Genomic DNA, 25,269 nt, shown 5'->3' with positions numbered 1-25,269 from the left:
TACAGAGTTACGGCTCCCTCCCGCACGATGGCGACGATGATGTGACCTCCGTTGGCAAACAAACTTTTCGCGCCCGGCCACGCCCCTGGGCAGGAAAAAGTGCAGTGCACTACAATGAAGCGCCTTTTAAGCAGCAAACGGTGGCTTCAAACTTTTTTAGCGAATTTTGTCCGCCACCCAAAATCTAGGGAAAAATTATAGCAGATGCAGTGCAATGCGAGGGCGCCACAGCGTTATAGCGGAAGCACGTAAAATATTTGCATTTTTATTAAAAATTGAATAAATTGAGATGAATATTTCTTGTGCTGGCCAAAAGCAAAAAAGTTCCAGCATTTCAGTCATCTTGTTATCGTTTTATTACTTTCGTGGAGGAGAGCAAAGTTTTTCAGCTTTTTATGAAAGTTAATTTCGCTGCTGACGGCCTGCTGGATGATTTTTGAAATTCATAATTAAAAATAGTTGGAAATGTAGTTCTGCCACACCCCCACACTGCCTTGCTTTGTGGCTTTATTTTATTTTATATAATTTAATTAATTCCATGGCCGGCGCCCAGTAAAATAAAAAAAGAAAAAATACAGCCCAAAAAACCGGAAACTGAGCTGCTCTTTTCATCATGCTCGTTGCTCATACGCCATGTTGTACCGATTTTCCAGCTAATTAGCCACGACAGAGTACCCAGAGACAAAAGCAAACCAGAACCATCTGCGAAAATTTAAACCCAAAAAAGTACAGTATTAAATTGGCAAACAAAAAACCTAATTGAAAAGATTGCACCTGATTTTTTAAACTATTCAATTAAAATGCAACAAAATTATATCAGTTTTTTATGTTTCAAAAGAAATTATTTTTTTTGCCTTGGAGCCAAAAGCTTTGGTGTTAAAATATGAATTATTTATTTATATCACAAAATTGCCTGATGTACTATTTTTTTCTCTTGCACGGAACATTAATTTTTTATAAACTATTGAACCTCCATTCGATATGCATTGAAAAAGGCTTTTAAACGGAAGGCTTAAGCTAGCATTTTTATTGACAGTGTTTTTTCGATAAAACAAAGAGTTGTCAGCGAAGGATTATAATTGAGTTGAGCGCAAAATATAATTAGATTTTATAGAGCATAAATTATATGGCTTTGTTAGACAAACTCCGGCCGGCATTCCCATATTTCATTTGTTTTACAACCCCCTGGAGACAGGAGGAGTCTTCCCTCATCTTACGGCAATGTTGCAAGTTTGTTTTCAATTTAATTTCATGGTATGCAACGTCTCCATCTCACAATTCCCTGACATGTGCTGAACATTGTGCGCATTTAGATTTGATTTGTACTTTGTACAGTTTGGCATAATTCCTCTGGCAGTCGCAATATAAACAAATCATTGCCCGCCCCTGGCAGAACTTTATGTCGCAACTTTCGCACGACAAAGTTTCCTTTCCCATTTGTGCCGGCAATGTGTGGGCGCGAGCCACGCCCCCTTTGGACCCGAGGTTGGGGTCGAAGAAGTTTTCTACTCGGACCCGGGGACACATGTGCGTCCCAGGTCCATGAATTATGACTGAGGCTTAATTATGTCAGGCCAAGATTAGCCCGGCAGGCATGATTTCAGAATTCCATCAAATGCTCCAGGTTCTAACCAAAAAGGTAAGAGTTCTCATGGGCGGAAAGGGTAGGCAGGAGCTGCCATTATATTGATTCTGATATGGTTATTCGGTTCATTAAAAACTTTGCCAACGAGTCGTGTTGATGTTTCATGCAAGTTATGAATATAGCAGAATGCGAAAAGTTTGTTTCTTCTGCTGCAGTTTTAATTAGGGCACAAAATCAACGAAGAAACTTTGACGCACTTTTAATGAAGCAACTTTTCGACGAACCGTTGTATCTGTGTCCTTAAAGCCAACCCACGTCCTTCCTCACGACACCAACCAGCAGCCACCCCGCCCTTTGTTCAACATTGTTTTCATCGTTTATGGATACCAGGCTGGAAATGAAATTGAACCGCCTCTTAACCGATAATATTAAGCTTAAGAAAATATTTTTTATTTAATTATACATTTAGTTATTAATTTAAGGTTTTCTTTAATTTCCAGACAACCGGATTTGGAGGACTGCCCGATGTTACGGAACACTCGAATATCCGACGCACTTTGTCCCGCCAGAACTCGATTTCCAACAGCGACTCCGGCGGTGAGATAGCCAGCATTCAAAAGTCAAAGGTAAATTTTGGAGGTGCCCTGTCGGGAGGTGTGGTCGTGGGCGGGGAGATTGTGGGCCTGGACGCCAAGTCTCCTACCTCCCTCAGCTCGGCGACGGGAGCAGCGGCCACCGGAAAAGGCTCTGGCAAAGGCAAGGGCTCGCGCAAAGCCACCGATGCAGATTATGGCGGACACAAGGGCAGAAGAGGCTCCTGGCTGGTGGCCCTCACCCTCGTCAGCGCCATATGCCTGCTGGCGATAGCCGCCACGCTCGCCTACCAGCACTTCCTGATGGCGCCCAGCCGCAACTCGCACGCCCAAAGACTGAGGATCGTCCGACGCATCCTGCGCGAAGTGCCGCTCGTCGACGGGCACAACAACTATGCCTGGAACGTTCGCAAGTATGCCCATAGCAGCCTGGAGCTGCATCTCAGCCACGACCTGGACCACAAGTCATTGTGGGCTCGACCGGCGTGGGCACAGACGGATATGGAGCGGCTGAAACAAGGACTAGTCAGTGTGCAAGTGTGGTAAGTACCAGAAAAGAAACTCAGTATTTAAGTATTTTATTTTTCCTTATGGCGATATCTGGCTTTAATGCTATCGTCTTAAAGTTTTTATTGATACACAGCGCTGAGTCTAAAATGGCAGAATCGCGTATCTTAACAAGTATTTCCAGGACAGTAATTTTCTAGTATTACAACTACTATATGTTCTTAAGTTATATATTATAGAAATATATATATAAGCAAACTCACCAATTTATATGATAATAGCTTTTCTTCAATAGAATTTTAGTTCAATTATTTTCGAAAAACAAGGCAATTACATTAAGGGTAAGCTTTCCATTATGATGATTGGACAAAAGTGGCATGATTCAAATTCAATTGAGCCTATTCGATGCTTAACTGAAATTGCACCGTTCAATGGGGCGTATACGCAATGGAAATGTGTTCCTCGGCCATGCCATAAAAATTGAAAAGAAACATAAAACTGCAATCAGATGCGATGGCGACCCGGGGTCACGGATCTGACCCATTCGAAAGCGAGCCAAAACATGGCCGACACGCCCACCAAAACACAGTACTCTTCCTCCCATCACACCAACTCTGAACTCTGGTCTGGGCGGCAATAAAAAGCTGCCAACAATTTGACTGCAAAATAAAATTTGGCAATCGGCTGGAGGGACCCCTTCAGGGCAAGCTGCCAACCTGTCTCCGGCGCATCTATACACTGAGGAAAATGGTTTATAGCTAAAGTTTTTTTTTTATATTAAAATTACCTTTTATGTTGAAGTTTGTAACGTACTTGTGGTCACTGCTAGCAAGTTTTTTAAAAATAAAATCTATTCTTAGTTTTTTTTTTAAATTTTCAGTGTTTTTTCTTCCAATCTTTTGTGTCTGACAGTCGGCAGACAACTGCAGTTTGGGAAAAATGCTGATGGGCAATCGACTCGACTTCATTTTGGGAAAGAAACCTCCTCCTTTTGGGAAATCCCACTACACCCCCAACAACCGCCAGATGGCGCAAGCGTAACTTTTCGCCAATTTCGAATTTTATATTCGGGGGTTTTTGTGAAAGTTTCGACAGAGTTTGGAGGTGGCTGCCGTCCAGCACAAACCAAACGAAAACCAGCAGGGTCCTTGGCTATCTGGCCTTAATATTAGTAGCCCTTTGCCCTTTCCCGTTCGCCCCGAAACCCCGTTATGGCCGTATCATTGCAACTGGCAACTGAAACACAAAGTTCATCGTTGCTGCTAACTAACCACTTTGGCACTTTCAATTTGCATTTCACAATTAAATAGCAGTCGAGGGTTATTATAGGGATGGTAACATTTTTCGAGAGAACATAAGAGTTTAAGGTTTGAATTTTAAAGCCAAATGTTGGAAAGACTTGGTGACCAAGGGCGTAGTCAGACCTTTCCACAGGGGGGGGCAAAAATTCAGATTCAGTCAGAATTTTTCACAGGGGGAGCTCGAGGAGCCATGGCCTTGCCCATGTATGATCTAAAGTATATACAAATATATATATATAAAATGTGCTGAAGTAATTCAACCTTAAAAAAAATATTTTGATTCATTTTTATTGATTTTCATCAACTTCCTCGGCTGATCAGGGGGGGGCAATTGCCCCCCTGCCCCCCCCCCCTGCCTACGCCCTTGTTGGTGACCATTTGGTGTCCAAATGATTGTTGTTAAACTTTAAAACATTATCCTTTGAGTACGCCCTTTCGACCTGTAAATTTATGCCATTCTGTTGTACTTTTTCAGGTCAGCTTATGTGCCCTGCGAAGCCCAGGGCTTGGACGCCGTCCAACTGGCCCTGGAACAGATCGACATTGTGCGCCGACTGTCGGACATGTATGACCGGGAGACCGTGCTGGCCACTTCCTCACAAGACATCGTGGAGGCCCACCGGCGTGGCTTGCTGGCGTCCCTCATTGGTGTGGAGGGTGGGCATACGATTGGCTCCTCCCTGGGAGTCCTTAGATCCTTTTACTCCCTAGGCGCCCGATATCTGAGTCTCACTCACCGCTGCGATGTATCCTGGGCGGGATCCAGCTCATCGCCGGCGGAGCAGGGACTCACCCAGTTCGGCAAGGCCATTGTACGCGAAATGAACCGACTGGGCATGATGATCGACTTGTCACACAGCTCTGATGCCACTGCCCGGGATGTGCTCCAGGTGACACGAGCTCCGGTCATCTTCTCCCACTCGGCGGCCCGCCAGCTGTGCAACTCCACGCGGAACGTGCCCGACGACATTCTTCGCCTGGTGGCCGAAAACGGCGGTCTGATCATGCTTAGCTTTGACTCCGAGGATGTGGCCTGCGGACGACAGGCGCGCCTCCAGGATGTCATCGAGCACATTAAATATGTGCGGGCCATTGCCGGTATTCAGCACATCGGCTTGGGCGCTGGCTACGACGGTATCGAGCTGCCGCCCCTCGGCCTGGAGGATGTTTCGAAGTATCCCGAACTGTTGGCCGCCCTGCTCGAGGATCATAATTGGAGCGAGGAGGATGTGGCAATGCTGGCTGGTAGAAACTTTCTGCGCATCATGGAGACCGTTGAGACCGTGCGGGACTACTGGAAAAGGGCGGCTATCCAGCCCATCGAACAGACGGAGCCGCAACCAAAGACCCAGTGCACCTACATGTCTTCGTGACCGCAGGCGCAGGCGGTAAGACAGCGCAGAGACGAATCCTCAGTGGAGCGAGAGCGGGACCGGACTCGGGAAACGGAGAATCGCACCATGACATCTCTGAGTGGTGCCCACTACTGGCAGGCAGAAGGGTCTGCCTCCAATGGATCCGATGATAAAGCCATTATCGCGGCCACTGCGATGTCCTTTACGGTCAGTGAACTGCATCAGTGACTCGTGACCCAGAAAAATGGCTTGGCTGGTAAATCAAAATGAAATATTTCGGTTAATGGTTTCAGTTAATAAAAAGTTTATCGAATAACTTAAAAACTCATATTAAAAACATAGCAAGTCTTTTTTTTTTACAAGATTTTAAGAGAAAGTTCAATAGTTTTGTTCAAATGTATATAAATTTAAATTTTCCAGTCCATTTGAATTATTTACAATCTTAGAAGTTAAAGTTAAAGTTATTTTTAGTCAAACTTTTTCGGTTCTGGAACTGTCGTGACCGCCCTCTTGAATAATTAGTGTATAATCGTAATTTACTACCATAGGATGCATTGATAGGCGTATGAATAAATAATTATATTAATAAATATACTAGTATTTAGCCCGTAATTGTTTACAGCTCTTCTTATTGGTGTTGTGGCTCTGCATAATTTATGCACAGTACGGATACTTATCGATGTTGCTGTACCACGGGGCGTATGCGCGACGCAGGAAACTGCAAACCGAACCGGAAACCAAAAACCGAAATCTTTCTTGACTTGCCTGTGACTGTATTATACATAAACTACATAAACATAAATCTACATACATACAAGTATATGTAGGGGAAAGTGCATAAATGATTCATGCTAATTATCGCAATTAAGCGCAATATCGCAATTTAATCACCAACATCAGGCAAACACACCAAATTATATAAATCATCAAAATGAATTAATTGCAGAAGATTTAACACACTCAGTGCACACACACACGGCACATGGCACATCAGTTAAATTCACAGCAATTAAAAATGAATATTTTATTCTGGCCAAATGTGAATCCTTCTTAATATCATTTCCGTGTTAGGTTAGTCAAAAAGCCAGAAAAGAATCTAAAATCAAAATGTCAACAAACCCAAAAAAAAATGAAATGTTGTTCGTGTATGCATAGCTACAATATATTCTATAAACAAAAACGAAAGTAAATTTAAAATTAAACTTGAGCAGAAGCAATGCGTATAATCGAATAGGCAGGCAAACATTTCCATAAAAATAAATAAAAATACAAAAAAATCATAACATAGTTTGTTTTTATCAATTATTTTCTTAAATAATAGGGCTTTTATGCACCCAGAGAAAATGGCCAGTGTAAGTGATGGAATATCTTTTAGGAAATATATAAAATACACACGAGTTTCTTACACAATCCTGAGCCAAGACTGAACCATAAAAAACGTTAAGTGGTCGTAAATCAAAATTGTGCAAGAAGGATGGGAAAGTTCGCAAAGTTCTTCCTTTACTACTTTGCGACACGGACACGGAGTCCTTTTGCCTATTCGGTCTTATTGTCCTCTCTACGGTATTTATTTTCATCCAGCCCGAACGAACTCCCAGCTCCCGTCTGATGTGGATCCGGAAATTGGCGGCGGGAGTGGCGGGAAAACGCCGAGGAGCATCCTCGCTGTCGGCCAATCCAATTTCGTGCATTTGCAGTCCATTGAGTTTTGCTTAAATTTTAATGAAACTAAGCGGTCTCTAACATTTTACGGAGGAAGGAGATCAGGGCACATCCCCTGCCCCATCGAAAAAAATGCTCGGCTCCATCATCAAGTTTTAATATCCGAATTTTTTCCTCTTAATTTTTTTTGTCCTTGTTTTGTTTACAAGACGCTGTTTTGATTGCTTTCACTTGGCTTTTGGCCTTTGTTCAATTTTGTTGATTTTCCGATGACTTAATAGAGTCGCTAATTGTTGTATAGGGACAGGGCTGAAGGATAAGGGCCTGCTCTGCTAGATAGACCTCATGGGCCCTCGTATATTGTCTGGAAAATGTTGATACGGACATGATTTATTACAAACCAAAAAGCTTAAGTATATGGCTTGGTTAACAAACAACTATTCACTTTAGTTTTTATTTAGTTAAATTAAAAAAAATAGCGTTAAGTTTCCCAAAGAGTGACTTAATTAAGCGAAAAGTTCTGAATTGGTAGTGAAGGACAGAATTATCGTCATAACTTCGTTTACGGTTTCATTTGCCATTAAATGTAATTACCCAATTTCACGGACACCTCGGATGTTAACGGACACGACAATCCACTGGAAGTCGGCAGTTAAAGGACAACGCCCAGGATTCCCCAGGCGAAAATTAAGAACTGGCCGTTAACGAGAAGAGAGGCCTGGCATCGCATTCTCATTAACACGCCAGTCCGGTTTCAATTTCCTGTTTAATTTTTCTTTCCATTATAAATGGCTCCCAGCTCGGTCCGAAAGAGGAGTAGTTCACCATCGCCAGTGGACGCCATCGGATTCGGCACCCGACTCCCACTTCACGCACCCGTGATGGAAAAAGCCATAAACAATGCGCTCCGACATCAGCGACGAGTTGATGGACAAAATAATGCCTGATGACATTTATAATGAGGAAACGTTATTTTTTCTTCTCTGTGAAACTAAAGCTTATAAAATAAAAGTTATTTTTATGTGACCAAAATTTGTTCATAAACCTGATTTATTCAAAGAGAAAATTGATATTCTCAAAATATTTAATACAACGTTTTAAAGTATTATTCATTTATATAGTAATAAAAAACATAATATGATATAATATTTATGTTTTTTTTATGTTACGATTTTATGTTGTATATTTCCTTTTCATATATACAAACACGTATTAACGTGTTAAGTACAGTTTCTCAAATTTTTCTTTATAAGTCAGTAAAAATGATTTTCCAACCACATTGTAAAATTCAATTTTAGTCATGTTATAGAAATGAATATGGTCCAGAAGTGTCTTAACATATTTTATACGCATTTTTTTCAACTTTAAATCTTTTTTGTCTTCAGCCGAAGGTTTAGCCTTATCCGGCAAGGAAACTGGTCCTTCGTTTTCAAAATCAGAAATAGAATTAATGGTGACTGGCTCATCGCCATCGTCTTTTAAGGATTTATTTTCGGTGGAAATAGTCCCATCAACACCGCTGTCAGTATCCCCTTTTTTATCAATCATTTCGATTTTGTGCTTAACTGTTTCGGCATCAATCAACCCATTAACGGTTGCGTAGGCCTCGATCATCTTAAAGCGTTCTACTTCGGGAATGTAACCATCGGATAAAATTACATACTTTTCAAAAACATCTGATGTAAGAAATAGAGCAGCATCGCAATTCATATTAGGTCCGAAGCGGTACAGATTCTGCAAGCAAGATTGAATTTGATTATAAATGAAAATAAATTAGATTAAATTTCGTAACTAAATTAAAAATAGTACTTACACAGCTGACAACCCCAATGAGATCCTTATTTTCTGCATTGTGGCTGAACTGAAAGGTCGCGATCAGATTACCTAAGCCCATTTGGGGGGCCCTAGCTGTGAGGATGGCCTGGCAATCGGCAGTAATAGACTCCACCAGCCACTTATTTCCACATTCGAAGAGATTTAATATCATCATGTTAGTATTCTCTTCCAATTTTTTACAATCATAGGTGTAAACGTAGTCCATAAATATACGAAAGGTATCGGGGCTTACGTCACTTAGACGATATTCCGAAGATTGTGATTCCTGGAAATCGCTAAGGAACATTCTTTCAAAAAACTCCGAGGCACTGCTCAAGATAAGCTTGTGGCAATCGAAAGACTCGTTTTCCACTAAAATGCGGCAATCTGAGAACTTTTTGTTCTTCATTAGATTGGCGAATGAGGGTCTCAGCCTAGGAATTTTATCTTTTAAATATTTTCTTCTCATAAAACTTATATGTATACATAATTACCACTTGTCCATTGTAAGCTGTTAATCAATTAATATGATTGTAATAAAAAGTTAGATATTACAATTAAACGATTTTAGGAATGTACTTGGAAATCGCCTTTTTATGCGCAGTTAAATGTGCTTTCTACGAAGCGATAAGTTTGCAAATGAAACTCGGAATATAGTGTTGAATAGTGACGTTTTTCTTTATTTTGGAACGTTGGAACAGGAAATGAATCTTATCTCTTCAACAAGTCGGGCATATTAGCTGATTAAAAAGTTAATCAAAAATTATTTTGATTTAATTTTATTAGTTTTAAAACAAAAAACTTCACAAGCAAGGTACAGTTTAGTGTACAAAAAGTTAACAATATAAACATTGATCATATAAGCTTTTTTTTTCGTGATTATGCCCTAAGAAATTTTTGGAACGGAACAAAAAATATTATAATAATTTATCGATAGATTTAAACTATCGATATATACTATATATACGATATAATTAATAACTTTTCATGGGCTAAAAATAGAACCACTGAACGGATGCTTATCAGTTGTCTAAAGTATTTACACACATTTTTATCGCGGTCAAAATTTATTACAGAAAGCAACTAAGGATTACACAGTGCAACAGTGACTTGGAACTTTTAAAGACATATAGTAGAATTTTTAATCAGTTCGAATAGAGCATAAAACCGTGTTAGATTTATTTGGAAAAAAAAATGTTTTTTCGAGACTTTTTTGCGATAAAAAATTCCTAAGCGCATAATTAGAAACGGATTTTTAAATTTCCTACGTTTTTCGATAGTTTAATGTCGCAGCTTTTGAAAAAAAATACACCTTCAACTTATTTAAACAAATAGAATAACATTTTTACACAAGAAAGTGACATATTATTTTTTTGTCGTGTATTCGGACTTTGAAGCAATTTTTTCGGTACAAATTACAACAAATTGTATCATTTTTTACACATAAAAATATTGTCTCATCAATCCTGAATAAAACGAGACGAAATTCATTACAAAATTATAAAAATTGTTGAAGTTATACCACTTTTTCCAAAACAAGTCAGTGCAATCTAGCGTTCCGAAGCAATAGTGTGCCCTTCCATTGCGCTTATTCCTTTTACACACAATTGCTCCGGAACGCTAATACGCCTTCTTATAATTCTTTTTACTTTTAAAGTAGCTTTTCTTTATAATGTAATACTTTTGATAGCTTTAATGCTTATATTTCCCATGTAAGGCAGTTTCCAAATTCAGAGTGAATCCATTCTGTTTGACCAGCTCAAATATAAATTATCACATATCTGTTTACTTCGATGGACCACTCGATGGCCAACACTCTGGGGAGTGCCAAAGACATCAATTCCTGATGTGCCTACACGGCACCAATGGTTGTGGTCAAGCCCGTTCTCTGGCCATGCCCATCCAGCTACCACTAGTAAGTAATTAGGAAATTTGCAAAATTTCCCATTTTCCTACAAATCTGGGTAAATGCAAACGCAGTGATCCAACCACATTATGCACGCAGACGGATCCCATTTCCCATCGAACACTTGGCCATGGTTTGTGTTTGCAAGACAAATAGCAGTTAATTATTACACAGCTCGTCCTTAATCCATTTATAATAATTCATCTCGGTCAGACATTGCACACTTGCTATTGATATTTGTCCATTGTTCCTATATTTGCCAAAAGCTTTTGGGTGTAAGATTTCAAAGGATATATATTTGTATTCGGCATTCCAGCACAGAGTATGGCTAAGATTTTATAACATATTTTTGGAAGGAATACCCTTTAATAATTGATTTAAAATATACAATTAACATTAAAAAAAATAGTTTGTTTTATTAAAAAACCTGTGAATATATATATAATGTGAATATATGTAGTAAAAATATGTTGTATTTTCAAGACTACAAAGACTTGTCTCGGGCCTAAAACTTTGCAATTGATTTACTTTTGCTGCAGGCCAATTTGGCACGCTCATTTGGCCAACTCTTGGCCCGGCCTATAGAAGTATACGAGCTGGCCAACATAACACAGAATCGTAATTAAGCGTTGTGGCGTCCCCGGGGTGTAGTTAATGTTGTGGTGCCATAAATTCGACTTTTGTCCGTGTTTCGATGCCAATGTGTTTGGGAATATTTACGACTGAATGCTGCATTTGTCAGGTAAAAAGGGGGCTTATCATGTAGCTGGGGAATTCTGTTCATAGCATCTTTGAATTGAATTTGGCTCACAATTTGCTGGAGGCTATCCAAAGCGTCTTTGAGCCTAAGTTTTGTGGGTGAAAACTAATTTAGTTAAAACGAAAATGGTAAGCTAGCTTAGAGATGAAATGTGTCTTGTTTTCTATAAAATATCTTGAATCCATAATAGATTGAGATAAAACATTATACTTGATTTTCTGAACCTATAACCTGATTTAGTGTACGAATTTTAGAACAACTTGTCAATCAGGAATCTTAAAGCCCTACCCCATTATTTTCATCAGGTGGAACGAGTCCTTATGACGGAGTACTTGTAGACACATTGGGGCAATCAAAACTGAAGCCCACATGCCAGCATCAGTTCTGGTAATTTACCTATTCCCGGCGACGTGGTAATTTCGTGGAAAAAGTGGGAGTCCATATAGCGTCGCACTCAACACACTTTCACCTAAGCGACGAGGAACACTATACTATCAACAAGTTTTTGTTGTTTTTCAGCAACAAAGTGCATTTGCCAAGGAAAGGAAATGTTGTAAGGATGTGGGGCGGGTGCAAGGATATTCACAAAAATCGTATATGTAAAGCTTAGCTGTCTATCTGTCCATCTGCCTGGTCGTTACATCGTGAAATATGACAATCTACGGCAAAGTTAAAAATGCAGATGGAAGCGAGAAAGGAAACTGCCGAGCTGGAGGACTCTTATTCCCCCACTCAGGATACACATACATACGTTTATGAAGAACGTAATGGTGGATTCAAGTTGAGCGGAACACCATTCCCGTCCCTCGAGGGATAACGTATGTATGTAGCCGAAGGTGAGAGACAAGCTCATACAAATATTCATAAGGAAAATATTAAAAATGAATTACCAACGCTGGCTCACATGGAAAACATGTGCCAATCCCGGCGAGAAATTTGCCATACGTACCAAAGTCTGTATACCCAGAATCCTTTTCTATGTATATATAATTCGTTTTCTTTTGCAAAAGGGCTGCATGATGAAAAGATTTCACTTGAAAGAACAGATTTTACAGAGACTTTAGTATATGGAAAAGCGATTTAATTGGCTTAGCTTTATTTTTCTTTCGAGTTTTCAATACAAATTATTATATTTATTATTTTGAGATGTAGTTTTCAGGGAAAAATATTGAAACAAAGCCCATTTAAAAAACCTATTTAAATATGTTTCCAAGAAATAAAACCAACAATAGTCGAGCAGCCGCAAAATTGGATTCCGTTCTTTATCGACCGAGTGCTTTGAATTTTCAATTAGGTGAACATCAAGGATCCCCGGTTCCACAACGCGAAACATTCCAAGTTCAAAAGCCCATCTGCGTGAAGTCGGTTAATTTGCTCATCATCTACTGGACGCGTTCGTGCACTCGCAGCGCATCCGGCGGAATCGAACACTCACACTTGTGTACATAGACACACATACGCACAGAAGTACGGCCGTGGTATTACGGCTTTTGGGTTGACGTTCATGCATGACCAAGCCAATGTTTTCGCTTTCCATTCGCCATTCGCCGTTCGCCATCGCTATTCGCCATTGCTTACATTTCCGTTTCCTTCTTTTGGCAAGTCGATGCCGCCTCGGGGGTCCTTGGAGTCCTTCGAGTCCGGAAAAAGGAACATTTTCGATTCGATTTTTTGCCAATTGCCCGAGACTCTGTCCTGTCGGCGTATGACGAATACGTTGTGTACGTGCCATCGCAACATTACTCATACGCACCGTGGGCTGCCTTCCTTTTCTTTCCCTTCGAATTTCGAATATTTTGAATTTTGCAAAGCAGCAGCCGGCACAGCCCCCGCTACTTTACTCTGCCCCACCGCTCCCAAGGCGATATTTGTTTTTCGCTTTTGCATATTTTGCGGGCAATTTGGGTAAAAGGATTTCCACACTCTGCGACGGCGCCTCGGCTTTGTGGCTTTCGTTACGCTTTTGCTCCGTTCCGATCCGTTCCGTTTCGCCAAGTTTGGTCTTGGCCTTTGGAGGAGTCCGGGGCTGTATAGCCGGGTTTTTCTCCGGCAACACCGACAAATCGCTCACGTAAAATATGCATGCGTTTCCTCGGCGGTTTTCGCTCTCAAGTGCTTGCAATTCAATTACATTTCGATTGATTTTCGTGTTTGGCCCAGAATCGGGGCGTTTCTGGTTAAGCATGAAGTGTGTTTTTCGACGATTTACGAGCTCGAAGCCGCCTTCTCTTTGAGTGAGGCTTGACTCGAGGAATCCAGGCTTCTTCTCACTCGAAATAGGGTATAAAAAATTAGGTATTAAAAATTCAAAACTAAACAAGTTAAAAGTAACTAGAGTTTAATTTAAAATTTTAATTTCAAATTTTTCATATTTCATTGGTAAATTTTTCAGAACATTCACTGCTATTATTCCTGAAAAAGATAAGCCAGAAACATTGTTGCTAAAGCATTCAATTCTATCAACTTTTTTATTGCCAACGTCGAGACATTTGAAATTGAATGCCAAAATCACTGATACAAAAACACAAAGAAAGCCATTTAAAGAGAAGACACTGAGATGCAGATACGCCAATAAAAATAAAAATAAAAAACAAATAAATATGTGGATATATATAGGGTCATGTATATACATACATGTATGTATGTATGTATAGTGGCCTTTGTCGGCCTTCACCAATAGCTCCCTTTCGACAAATGAAAAGCACAGTGAAAACAAATAAAATTAAATTCCCGAAATAAAAATCGGAGAACTCCCACCCCTTGAATAGTGAGGTCAATTGAAAAGTAAAGCCAAACCAATAACAAAAAGAGATTTCCTAGGAAATACATTACAGGTACAGCAAGGATATATGACCTTTGAATACATTGTTTATTCTAATCCAATCATGCACCATAGTCCTGAGAAATTTTTAGCCAAATATCAATAAACTGCTCTCTGATCAAATTAATTTATGGTTTTTAATCAATTCCAGCTCTTACTCCCATTTCACCCAGGGCAGCAAAATGCCAGGGAAAAGATTTATTCTCACAAATTGATGCCTCAATTATCTGAATGTCTGAGGCACACGTTTAATGGCTCTTCGAGCAATAAATATCCTTAATATGGCCAAAGCACAAGGATGCCGATTCGTGTGTATTCATTCTCATTATCGGGTAGACAAAAGTGTGAAACAAAGTAGATGAAATCAATTAAAATTTTCCAAATCGTACAGCAAACACGCCCAGAGCCCTGTCAGCACATCGTGGGCTTTGTCGACTTTCCAAAATACCCCCACGGGACCCATTCACCTTCGTGGTGGCCCAATAACCAACCCAATCTCAAATGTATACATATGTACATTGCAAAACTGGGTTTGTCTTCTCAAAAGCACTTTATGTTCTGGGGCGGTTAACTGGCATCCTCCGCCGCCACAATCTCCATACAAACTTAAACATTCTATGGGGAAAATGGCGAAGGTACAAGGATGTACTAGGATGCGACGTGCGCATACTTCGGTACACAATCAAGATTCATGCAAATAAAGACTTTATTATGTTCAAAGATACGAAAGAACTCTGGGGTCGTTCAGTGCATTTCTCTTATACTTAGGACTAGGGCACTTGCGACGAGATCGCCCAGAAATAAAAAACAATAAAATTTTTTAAAGATTGATAGAGAATTCATTTAAAAATCAATTATGGTATTCCACTAAAGAATCGGTATGCCGATATGCCATATATATATGCCCTTCTTTGATGCACAAAATTTTCGAAAATTTTACAAAAAATCTAAAAAATATTTTGTTCCTACATTTTGATGCAGATTAATAAAGAATTGATCCACAAATCGTTTAAAATACTCCGCTTAAGAATACAATATGCTGGGGGGCATATTGGCCATCCATGCATTGAAGGGGACCCTCCATAAAATTTTACGAAAAATCTAAAAAATATTTTGTTCCTAGATTTTGATGCAGATTTATAAAGAATTGATCTACAAATCGTTTCAGATACTCCGCTCAAGAATCCGATGATTATTGGCAAAGATATGGCCTTTGCTGGGGGCCATCTATGCATTATTCAACATTTTGAGGACCATTTCCATAAAATTTTATATAAACCTGATTTATTTCAAGAGAAAATTGATATTCTCAAAAAAGTACAAAGTTTAAAAATAATATTCATTTATATATTAATACAAAACATAATATGATATAATTTGATAAGAAATATGAAGAAAAGTTTCACATATGTATAATACATAGTCCGATTTTATGTTTTAAATTTCCTTTTCAGATATAACAAGAAAGAAAAGCTAACTTCGGGCGGAGCCGAAGTTTATATACCCTTGCAGTTAAAACCGGATATATATCGCAAACATCGGATATAGTTGGCCGATCCTTATGGGAATAGGAATATATAATCCAATTTATTACAATACAAAATCTAAAAAAAGTCCCAAACTTCTATCTTCAAAAATACGAAAGTTGATATTTCTACCAAAAACCATTTCCGATCGTTCAGTTATATGGCAGCTATAAGATATAGTCGACCGATCGTTATGAAATTTGGTAGATCGGATTAACTGACCAAGAATATAATCTGTACCAAGTTCCAGCTTTCTATCTTTAAAAACACGAAAGTTGGGTCATTTCCGATCGTTCAGTTATATGACAGCTATAGGATATAGTCGGCCGATCCTTACGAAATTTGGCATGTCGTATTATTTTGCCAAAAATAGCGCTCGTGTAAAATTTGAACTCTCTAACTCTAAAAACACCGAAGTTATACCATTTCCGATCAATCAGTTATATGGCAGCTATAGGATATAGTCGGCCGATCCGGGCCGTTCCGACTTATATACTGCGTGCAAAGGAAAGAAGGGTGTGTGCAAAGTTTCAAGTCGATAGCTTTAAAACTGAGAGACTAGTTCGCGTAGAAACAGACAGACAGACGGACAGACGGACAGACGGACAGACGGACATGCTCATATCAACTCAGGAGGTGATCCTGATCAAGAATATATATACTTTATAGGGTCGGAGATGTCTCCTTCACTGCGTTGCACACTTTTGACCAAAATTATAATACCCTCTGCAAGGGTATAAAAATACGTATTAACGTGTTAAGTACAGTTTCTCAAATTTTTCTCTATAAGTCAGTAAAAATGATTTTCCAACCACATTGTAAAATTCAATTTTTGTCATCTTATCGAAATGAATATGGTCCAGAAGTGTCTCAACATATTTTATATGCATTTTTTTCAACTTTAAATCTTTTTTGTCTTCAGCTGAAGAAATAGCCTTATCCGGCAAGGAAACTGCTCCTTCGTTTTCAAAATCACATATAGAATTAATGGAGACTGGCTCATCGCCATCGTCTTTTAAGGATTTATTTTCGGTGGAAATAGTCCCATCAACACCGCTGTCAGTATCCCCTTTTTTATCAATCATTTCGATTTTGTGCTTAACTGTTTCGGCATCTATCAACCCATTAACGGTTGCGTAGGCCTCGATCATCTTAAAGCGTTCTACTTCGGGAATGTAACCATCGCATAAAATTACATACTTTTCAAAAACATCTGATGTAAGAAATAGAGCATCATAGCAATTCATAGTAGTTCCAAAGCGGCACAGATTCTGCAAGCAAGATTGAATTTGATTATAAATGAAAATAAATTAGACTAAATTTCTTAACTAAATTAAAAATAGTACTTACATAGCTGACAACCCCAATGAGATCCTTTTTTTCTGCATTGTGGCTGTACTGAAAGGTCTCGATGAGATTACCTATGACCATCTGGGGGGCCCTAGCTGTGAGGATGGCCGTGCAATCGGCAGTAATAGACTCCACCAGCCACTTATTTCCACATTCGAAGAGATTTAATATCATCACGTTTGTATTCTCTTCCAATTTTTTACAATCATAGGTGTAAACGTAGTCCATAAATATACGAAAGGTATCGGGGCTTACGTCACTTAGACGATATTCCGAAGATTGTGATTCCTGGAAATCGCTAAGGAACATTCTTTCAAAAACTCCGAGGCACTGCTCAAGATAAGCTTGTGGCAATCGAAAGACTCGTTTTCCACTAAAATGCGGCAATCTGAGAACTTTTTGTTCTCCATTAGATTGGCGAATGAGGGTCTCAGCCTAGGAATTTTATCTTTTAAATATTTTATTCTTATAAAACTTATATACATATATACATAATTACCACTTGTCCATTGTCAGCTATTAATCAATTAATATGATTGTAATAAAAAGTTAGATATTACAAATAAACGGATTTACGTATGTACTTGGAAATCCCCTTTTTATGCGCAGTTAAATGTGCTTTCTACGAAGCGATCAGTTTGCAAATGAAACTCGGAGTAGCAAATGAAACTGAATAGTGACGTTTTTCTTTGTTTTGGAACAGGAAATGAATTTTATCTCTTCAACAAGTCGGGCATATTAGCTGATTGAAAAGTCAAAAAAAAAAATTATTATATGTTTCACGTGTTTATATTCTCAAATAAATGTTTGGAAGGGAACAAAAATTAATATAGTTAGATTAAAACTAACTATAGTCGATAGTTTTAAACAAAACCTTTAAATAAATACATAATGTATGCAGTAATAAATAAAATTAAAAATGATAAATTCATTTATAATTCAATGTTATACAAATTAAAAGTGCGATTAGTGTATTCAGAAATGGGACTGTAAATCAAACTATTTCTGCCGACCAATGAAGACTATTGCTTGTTTATTCAATGAATGTACCGATGCGACAAAAATGTGGTATAAACAAAAATTGGATTAGTGGATTGATAAAAGCTCAGGAAGCTCTTGATAATTCTTATGGAACTACTTTTAAAGTAACTTTTAAGTTGTTCTTTAAAATTTAATATTTTGGAAAAGTTTTAATGGTTATATGTATTTCCCATGTAAGGCAGTTTCCAAATTCAGAGTGAATCCATTCTGTTTGACCAACTCTATATTTAATGTAAATTTTACAAAAAACCCTAAACAAATTTTTCTAGATTTTGATGCAGTTTTATAAAGAATTGATCCACAAATCGTTTAAGATACTCCGCTCAAGAATCGGATGATTATTGGCAAAGATATGACCTTCGCTGGGGGCCATATTGGCCATCCATGCATTGAAGGGGACCCTCCAGAAAATTTTACAAAAAACCTCAAAAATATTTTGTTCCTAGATTTTGATGCAGACTTATAAAGAATTGATCTACAAATCTTTTAAGATACTCCGCTCAAGAATCGGATGATTATTGGCAAAGATATGGCCTTCGCTGGGGGACATATTGGCCATCCATGCATTTTTCAACATTTTGAAGGGGACCCTCCAGAAAATTTGACAAAAAATCTAAAAAATATTTTGTTCCTAGATTTTGATGCAGATTTATAAAGAATTGATCCACAAATCGTTTAAGATACTCCGCTCAATAATCGGATGATTATTGGCAAAGATATGATCTTCGCTGGGGGCCATATTGGCCATGCATGCCTTTTTCAACATTTTGAAGGGGACCCTCCAGAAAATTTTACAAAAAACCTCAAAAATATTTTGTTCCTAGATTTTGATGCAGACTTATAAAAAATTGATCTACAAATCTTTTAAGATACTCCGCTCAAGAATCGGATGATTATTGGCAAAGATATGGCCTTCGCTGGGGGACATATTGGCCATCCATGCATTTTTCAACATTTTGAAGGGGACCCTCCAGAAAATTTGACAAAAAATCTAAAAAATATTTTGTTCCTAGATTTTGATGCAGATTTATAAAGAATTGATCCACAAATCGTTTAAGATACTCCGCTCAAGAATCGGTTGATTATTGGCAAAGATATGACCTTCGCTGGGGGGCATATTGGCCATCCATGCATTTTTCAACATTTTGAAGGGGACCCTCCAGAAAATTTGACAAAAAATCTAAAAAATATTTTGTTCCTAGATTTTGATGCAGACTTATAAAGAATTGATCTACAAATCTTTTAAGATACTCCGCTCAAGAATCGGTTGATTATTGGCAAAGATATGACCTTCGCTGGGGGGCATATTGGCCATCCATGCATTTTTCAACATTTTGAAGGGGACCCTCCAGAAAATTTTACAAAAAACCTCAAAAATATTTTGTTCCTAGATTTTGATGCAGACTTATAAAAAATTGATCTACAAATCGTTTAAGATACTCCGCTCAAGAATCGGATGATTATTGGCAAAGATATCGCTTTTACCTGAAATAGTGTATTCCATGCATTGTCTCTATAATTTTAGTGCCGTTGTGAGATGCTCCAAACTCCAAGCTGGGCCAAAAACGGCACTGCAGCTGACTGAACCAGGGCTTTGAGGAGGTCAGATAAGCGGTCATAAGATTATTTTTACTACTGACCCGATGACCGTAAAAACGAGTGCCCGCAGCAGTGACTCTGCGGTCGCCACCACAACACTCGCCCATGCGGACTTCCTGCAACGAAGAAGGATCTGCTACTGAAGGACCCACCAATGTCCTGGCCGTCCACCAATTTGCTTTGTTGTCACAGCCCGTCTGGCGTTTTATGAACTGCGAACTCTTCGTCTTCCGGCTACGCCCTTTTTGTGCACTTTCTTGCCTTTATTTTGGCATCCCGGCGATGATAAAAATGAGGCTGCGCACATAAAATTTTACGGTTTCCCAAGGAAGACGAAGGATAACAGTATCGCCATCGTGTCGGCCATATATTGTTGAACACTTGAAATTAATGCCTGATTGACACCATCACGATTGAAAGCGATTGAAAGACACGCCGGAAATTACGAAATTTAATACTTTATGTGGTTTAATACCTGAGAACACTTACACACATTTTGAGCTGCGAACAACCTTTATTTTAATACTCGTTTCAGGAATAGAAGATTTTATGGACACCAAATGTAGCTATTGGTGATAAGGGATGTTGAAAAACATATTTGCCAAAACAAAAAATTTTCACATAGAACTAGAAGTTTTTGAAAATGCAAGACAATTTAAAACAAAGATTTATAATCAAATCGGTATAACAGAAAACGATGGGTCTGTTTTGTGATTTTTGGGAGGCATCAAATTGTTCTTCATTGTTTGGAAGTTTGTTCCATCCAGGCGGATATTCATTGCCGTTGGCATGGCCTCCACTTGAGCTCTTCTCTCCTGATTAGGTGGTGGGACGAATTTCATGTCGATGGATCCACCACTTAGCATATCGTCGGGAGATTTGACAATGGAACGTAGTACGGCTTCAACGCTGGAGCTGCTGTTTGGCTTCGGCTCTATGGGCGGATCGGACTGGGGTAAAGGTTCCTCATCAGCAATTTGATCAGACATTTTCGAATACTTGGCATAGATTCGATACAGATGAAGGTTAAAGATTTTCCCATGTTGGCCGTACTGTTTAATGGTCCTACGGCGTTGATATTTTCGTTGGGCGAATTCTTGTGCAGTGACCCCAACAGCCACCAAGGCAATGTGAGTCTGGCTGTACTCCAGGTGGAAGCCATCGCTCTGGCAGCTACAGATCACAGCTCGCACCACCTCTACGCGATTGACCACACGCCCGACCAGAGCCGACAATTCGTCAGCAATCTTTGGAATATTTTTGGGATCAAAAACAGATCTGGCTAGTGGTGTCAGCAGAATCTTATCGCGCGGATTCTGGTGAGTTGGGAGAACATCACATATCTTTTTGACGGCCAGGAGACCTGCTTGTTTCACAGTCAGATAAAGTTTTCCGCCTCCGAGACGTGGCTGTCCGTTAATTGGTTTCTGGAACGTATAAGTATAAACATAGACACTGCCACCTCCATGAAAGTTCAAACACCACATCTTATCCTTTCCGCTTTGCTTCAGTTGGCGTATCTCGGGTCCCAGCTCGAAGATGACACGATTGGCAAAGTCCAAGCTTTCTAAATTTTGGGAGCCAGACATTATACCAAAGTCGGGACAAATCTCAACAAAGGAATCGCATAGCTTCTTGAAGTCGAACTCAGTTCCTCGCAATCGTCTTGCCATAGTGAACTGAGATAAAAATATTGCAAAAAAAAAACATTAAACTCCAAAATCAGCAAAAAATCGTTCAACAAATACACACAATTCTGTATACTCACAAGTCCGATCTGTGCAGCTCCCCAAAGCGTTTCGTTCTCTTTGGAAATTTGTTAGGAATGACTGGCTACAAAGGCATGGAATCCGATACTGCAATGGAGGCCTATGGAGACCGATTATAATCATCGCCATGTGAGACGTTTCTTATATCGATATACCTTAAAAAATTAACTAAAAATTAAATAAAAATTAAAAATGTTTTGTATTATAACTTTTTTATTTCATTCATTTTTGTATTATATGAAAATGTCATATTTTATTACAGCTTTTACTTACCAGAAACGAAAAAAATATATATATATTTATAAATGCAATAACTTGGCGACAGCCAGCAAAAGGCTCTTTTTCACCTTCGAATTTAATGAGCTTCCACGGCACGTGATTATTAGGCGAACGAGCGTACGTGTAGAATCCTATGTAAAAAAAAAACTTTAGCATCCCATCCTTACTACAGGTGCTGACAATTCCCCCAACGCTCACGCTCACGCCAACACCAGAGCCAGAAACTCCTTTGCCATGAGAAAAAAAATAAAGTATATTTTCTTGCTACGATTTAACCACATCCCAGCTTCATGGTGGCACACCGCCGTAGCCGCATGGGTGCCATTTTTGGTAGTTTTCCTGCCAGCCCACCTCCCCACCCATCTTCACATATTCAAAAAAATTTCCCTTGCTCCCTGGAAGGCGAAACATAAACAATTTTTCGCGACGGTGGAAAACTTTTAACTCCCTCCGTACGTACATTTTACACACGTGTCTTCACCTACATACCACACATGAAAATTGTACCACAATGTAAGCTTTAAACACTATAAGGTTTACTTACAAAATATACAAAATTAATTCAGAAAAATTAAGGTATCTTCTTAAAATTTTTTCAAATTTTCCATATAACCATATTAGCCATAGCCATAACTATAACCATATTTTGATAATAAAATTTCATTTTTATATAGATTAAAATAAACGTATAATGTTCAATTGTATAAATCCTGGATGATATTTAAACATCTTGAATTATGCTTATAATTCTTATAAAACCGGAACCCATAACTCAGAACGGGAGCCGGATAACCTATTTTCTTCTGCGACGAGAGGATCCCTTACGGCAGTGCTTGCCATCGCCAACAGCTTCCGGTACACGATCTGCGTAATCGAATTGGGAGTTAATCACCTCCGTGACATTATCGACGATCTCGTCCAAAGTGAGGGGATGACCGTTGGTAACCATTACGGCCAGGATGATTGGCGCCAGGATATCGTTATGGCATCCGTCCATGGTTTATGCTCCAGCTGCCCGAAAAGATTCGAGTACTTGGGACTTACAATAAAAATATGACACTAGAGAGAGAGAGCTCAATTTTGAATGTTTGATTTCTGTTCTCATGTGTATTTATGACATTTTTGGTTAAAGGATACTGCTCGGGCCACTTTGGCAGTTTATTCTCCGGTTTCCACTTAGCTCTAGAGTCGGTACTTGGATAGGAGAATGGGAATGGAGATGGATATGGGGGGTGTTGGTAAAAATTCAATTTGAAAAACTGTCACTTGTCAGTTGGTCACACACTCTGCTCGCTGCTCTATTGTGTTTTGGCTTTTGTTGTGCACTTTTTGGATGCGAAATATCGACATGTTCGCACAAAAAGTGGGGATACATTTCGTATGCAAATTGCTCGCAAGTCAGAGAGAGACTGGCAAGTCAATAATAAAAAAGAAAACCGCCCACCCACCGCAAGCCACACATATGCAAATGAGATGTTGTGGGGCCTTCTTCAGGGTCTGCCTTATCTCCCGGCTAGGTCATTTCATCCGGGTTGCACATGACTAGAGTTAAACTTTTAAAAAATTTAATGCATTTTTTTTTAAATTAAATATTCTAATTAGTTCTAATTTTTAAATAGAAAAATTACAAGAAATATTATTAGCTCTTTAATATACAAATATGTATAATATCTATTGGCCCCAAATTGGGGGTTTCCCCTAAAGTGTATCGCCTAATCCCCACATCTTTTTCATATGCAGCTCATATCGGCTAAAGATACGTATGTGTACTGTACATAGCTTATAGCTATAGCGCCGTATATACAAGAATTTATACGAATCAAATACCCATACATTGACTTATTATTGTTGTGTATCTGGAGTCTTCGCTGACTCCGTTCACTCTCCGATCAGTTTTCCACCAGTCGTTGTCGGATCGAGAACATTTCAAACTCAACATTTTGCGCTGAGTCGCTTTCTTCGGATACAATATCAACGATAAGTATGTACATATATGCTTTGTATTATTGTTTTTTTAAATATACAACATAGCATAATGTACGAAGTAGAATATTCCTGCTTGAAATAATAAAAGTTTTAATAATTATTACTCGCATACTAAACTTATAAACAAATAAAAGCCGAATCAGCAAAAAAAAAGTGTATTAGAATCAAACCAGCATCTATGTATCTTACAAACATCGTATTTTAATAAAAAAAAAATTGTAAACAAAACAAAAACACATATTTTTTATACAAGTATATCTATTGAATTATTAATTATGTATATTTTTTTGAAGAACCATGTCGGCTCCTGCCAAGCCTCCATTTAAATTAGACTTTGAGAGACTGAAGCAGACTTTTATCGAGATTTGTCCGGACTTCAAGGAGGAGACGCGCTTTGAGGTGGCCACTGTCAGTTGTCGTTTCGCCCAGGACGTGATCTTTACGTACAGCAAGGAAGCCAAAGCTGCCAAAGCCCAAAACAAGGACGTGGGCTGGTCTATGCGACTGAATGTTGAAAATGCCAAGGGTGTCAGTTTCCGTAGCGAAGTCTACATACAGACGCACTTTGTCCGCGAATCTCCACAGCATCAGCCATTCATAATCAGAGATCGCCTGCTTTTGTCCTTCAAGCAGGCTAGTCTGCTGGCGGTGGAGAAATACTGTCAACTAGTTCCACACCATGTGAAGCGGGGTGAAGTGATCCTCACGCCCCTAGCTGGTGCCATCTTCAATGTAGAGGATATTCCCAAATTGGCGGCGGCGCTTCAAGAACCACTCGCCGATGTGGTGATGGCCGTCATCAGTAGCTGCCAAACCGATGGATACTACTTGACACACAGTCGCTGCCATATTGCACTCCTGGCACTCATCAAGACCGTTGGGGATCTGAAGATGCGCGCCTCGCTCGTCAAGAAGACCATCAAAATGTATCAGCATCACGGCAAGGAGCTTCAAATGGAACAGTTTCAGAGATGGAGTACAATCCTGAAGGATTTAACCCCCACCAAGCAACGATGCAAAAGCCAGAATGAAGACTACGACAAGCTGGCCGAGCAAGTTCTGGGTTTCCATCTTACAGCCAAGGAACCCCAAATCCTGGAACCCAAGAGGTATCCAAAAATACCCATGAAATGTGCAGCAAACTTTCAAAAGCTCGAAAAGTAAAAACATTTTGTAATGGGAACTGAATTACTTTTTCTTGATTACATGAGATTTTTAATCTCAGTTATGTTCTCATTAAATCAATTACATTATCTATCTTTAAATAAGGTTACTATTTTATGTATATTGTACTATTTTTGTAATAAAATACAGATTCTTGGGTTTATTGAAAAATATTGTTTAATCATTGTCTAAAAAGTGTTAGCAAATAGTTAACATAAAAAGATCATATAAAACTTATATTATAATCATT

At 38.9% G+C, this 25,269-nt stretch overlaps 5 protein-coding genes and 2 long non-coding RNA genes across 9 annotated transcripts in view; 3 read left to right on the top strand and 4 right to left on the bottom strand.

The window, feature by feature from the left end:
- LOC108122367 (uncharacterized) overlaps window positions 1–5,461 on the top strand; it is an 89,345-nt gene extending 83,884 nt beyond the window's left edge. For both annotated transcript variants that reach the window (XM_017236931.3, XM_017236932.3), the window contains 2 exons: window positions 2,086–2,720; window positions 4,462–5,461. In XM_017236931.3, coding sequence (XP_017092420.2) covers window positions 2,086–2,720; window positions 4,462–5,359 — 1,533 coding nt within the window. In that variant the 3' untranslated portion in view covers window positions 5,360–5,461. The remainder of the gene's footprint in view (window positions 1–2,085; window positions 2,721–4,461) is intronic.
- Window positions 5,462–8,066: 2,605 nt separating this feature from the next.
- Window positions 8,067–9,468, bottom strand: LOC122321166 (kelch repeat and BTB domain-containing protein 4-like). The gene is made up of 3 exons (XM_043210618.2): window positions 9,313–9,468; window positions 8,817–9,252; window positions 8,067–8,737 (listed from the first exon to the last, which is right to left on the bottom strand). The coding sequence occupies exons 1-3, from the start codon at window positions 9,321–9,323 to the stop codon at window positions 8,216–8,218; spliced, it is 969 nt and encodes a 322-aa protein (XP_043066553.2). The 5' UTR covers window positions 9,324–9,468; the 3' UTR covers window positions 8,067–8,215.
- Window positions 9,469–10,241: 773 nt separating this feature from the next.
- Window positions 10,242–12,350, top strand: LOC138926456 (uncharacterized). Its single transcript, XR_011442990.1, has 3 exons — window positions 10,242–10,357; window positions 10,536–10,733; window positions 11,790–12,350. It is a non-coding gene; the product is annotated as an uncharacterized lncRNA (long non-coding RNA).
- Window positions 12,351–16,443: 4,093 nt separating this feature from the next.
- Window positions 16,444–17,803, bottom strand: LOC108122352 (uncharacterized). Its single transcript, XR_011442989.1, has 3 exons — window positions 17,681–17,803; window positions 17,182–17,616; window positions 16,444–17,102 (listed from the first exon to the last, which is right to left on the bottom strand). It is a non-coding gene; the product is annotated as an uncharacterized lncRNA (long non-coding RNA).
- A 2,502-nt stretch (window positions 17,804–20,305) lies between these two features.
- Window positions 20,306–22,034, bottom strand: LOC108122388 (uncharacterized). Of its 2 annotated transcripts, none has more exons than XM_070280584.1 (3): window positions 21,864–22,034; window positions 21,574–21,758; window positions 20,306–21,500 (listed from the first exon to the last, which is right to left on the bottom strand). In XM_070280584.1, the coding sequence occupies exon 3, from the start codon at window positions 21,492–21,494 to the stop codon at window positions 20,496–20,498; it is 999 nt and encodes a 332-aa protein (XP_070136685.1). In that variant the 5' UTR covers window positions 21,495–21,500; window positions 21,574–21,758; window positions 21,864–22,034; the 3' UTR covers window positions 20,306–20,495. The 2 variants fall into 2 exon arrangements, with proteins under 2 accessions (XP_070136685.1, XP_017092448.2); XM_017236959.3 differs by having other exon boundaries at window positions 20,307–21,500; window positions 21,590–21,758; window positions 21,864–22,029.
- A 479-nt stretch (window positions 22,035–22,513) lies between these two features.
- Window positions 22,514–22,999, bottom strand: LOC108122391 (uncharacterized). Its single transcript, XM_017236963.3, has one exon. The coding sequence runs from the start codon at window positions 22,864–22,866 to the stop codon at window positions 22,663–22,665; it is 204 nt and encodes a 67-aa protein (XP_017092452.2). The 5' UTR covers window positions 22,867–22,999; the 3' UTR covers window positions 22,514–22,662.
- A 726-nt stretch (window positions 23,000–23,725) lies between these two features.
- LOC108122389 (uncharacterized) lies at window positions 23,726–25,190 on the top strand. Its single transcript, XM_017236960.3, has 2 exons — window positions 23,726–23,850; window positions 24,149–25,190. The coding sequence occupies exon 2, from the start codon at window positions 24,153–24,155 to the stop codon at window positions 25,017–25,019; it is 867 nt and encodes a 288-aa protein (XP_017092449.2). The 5' UTR covers window positions 23,726–23,850; window positions 24,149–24,152; the 3' UTR covers window positions 25,020–25,190.
- Window positions 25,191–25,269: the final 79 nt, after the last annotated feature.

Source organism: Drosophila bipectinata, chromosome 3L, assembly GCF_030179905.1.
Source record: "Drosophila bipectinata strain 14024-0381.07 chromosome 3L, DbipHiC1v2, whole genome shotgun sequence".
NCBI classification, from domain to species: Eukaryota; Metazoa; Arthropoda; class Insecta; order Diptera; family Drosophilidae; genus Drosophila; species Drosophila bipectinata.
The sequence above is the reverse complement of the archived record's forward strand: the minus strand, read 5'-3'. Positions and strand labels throughout refer to the sequence as shown.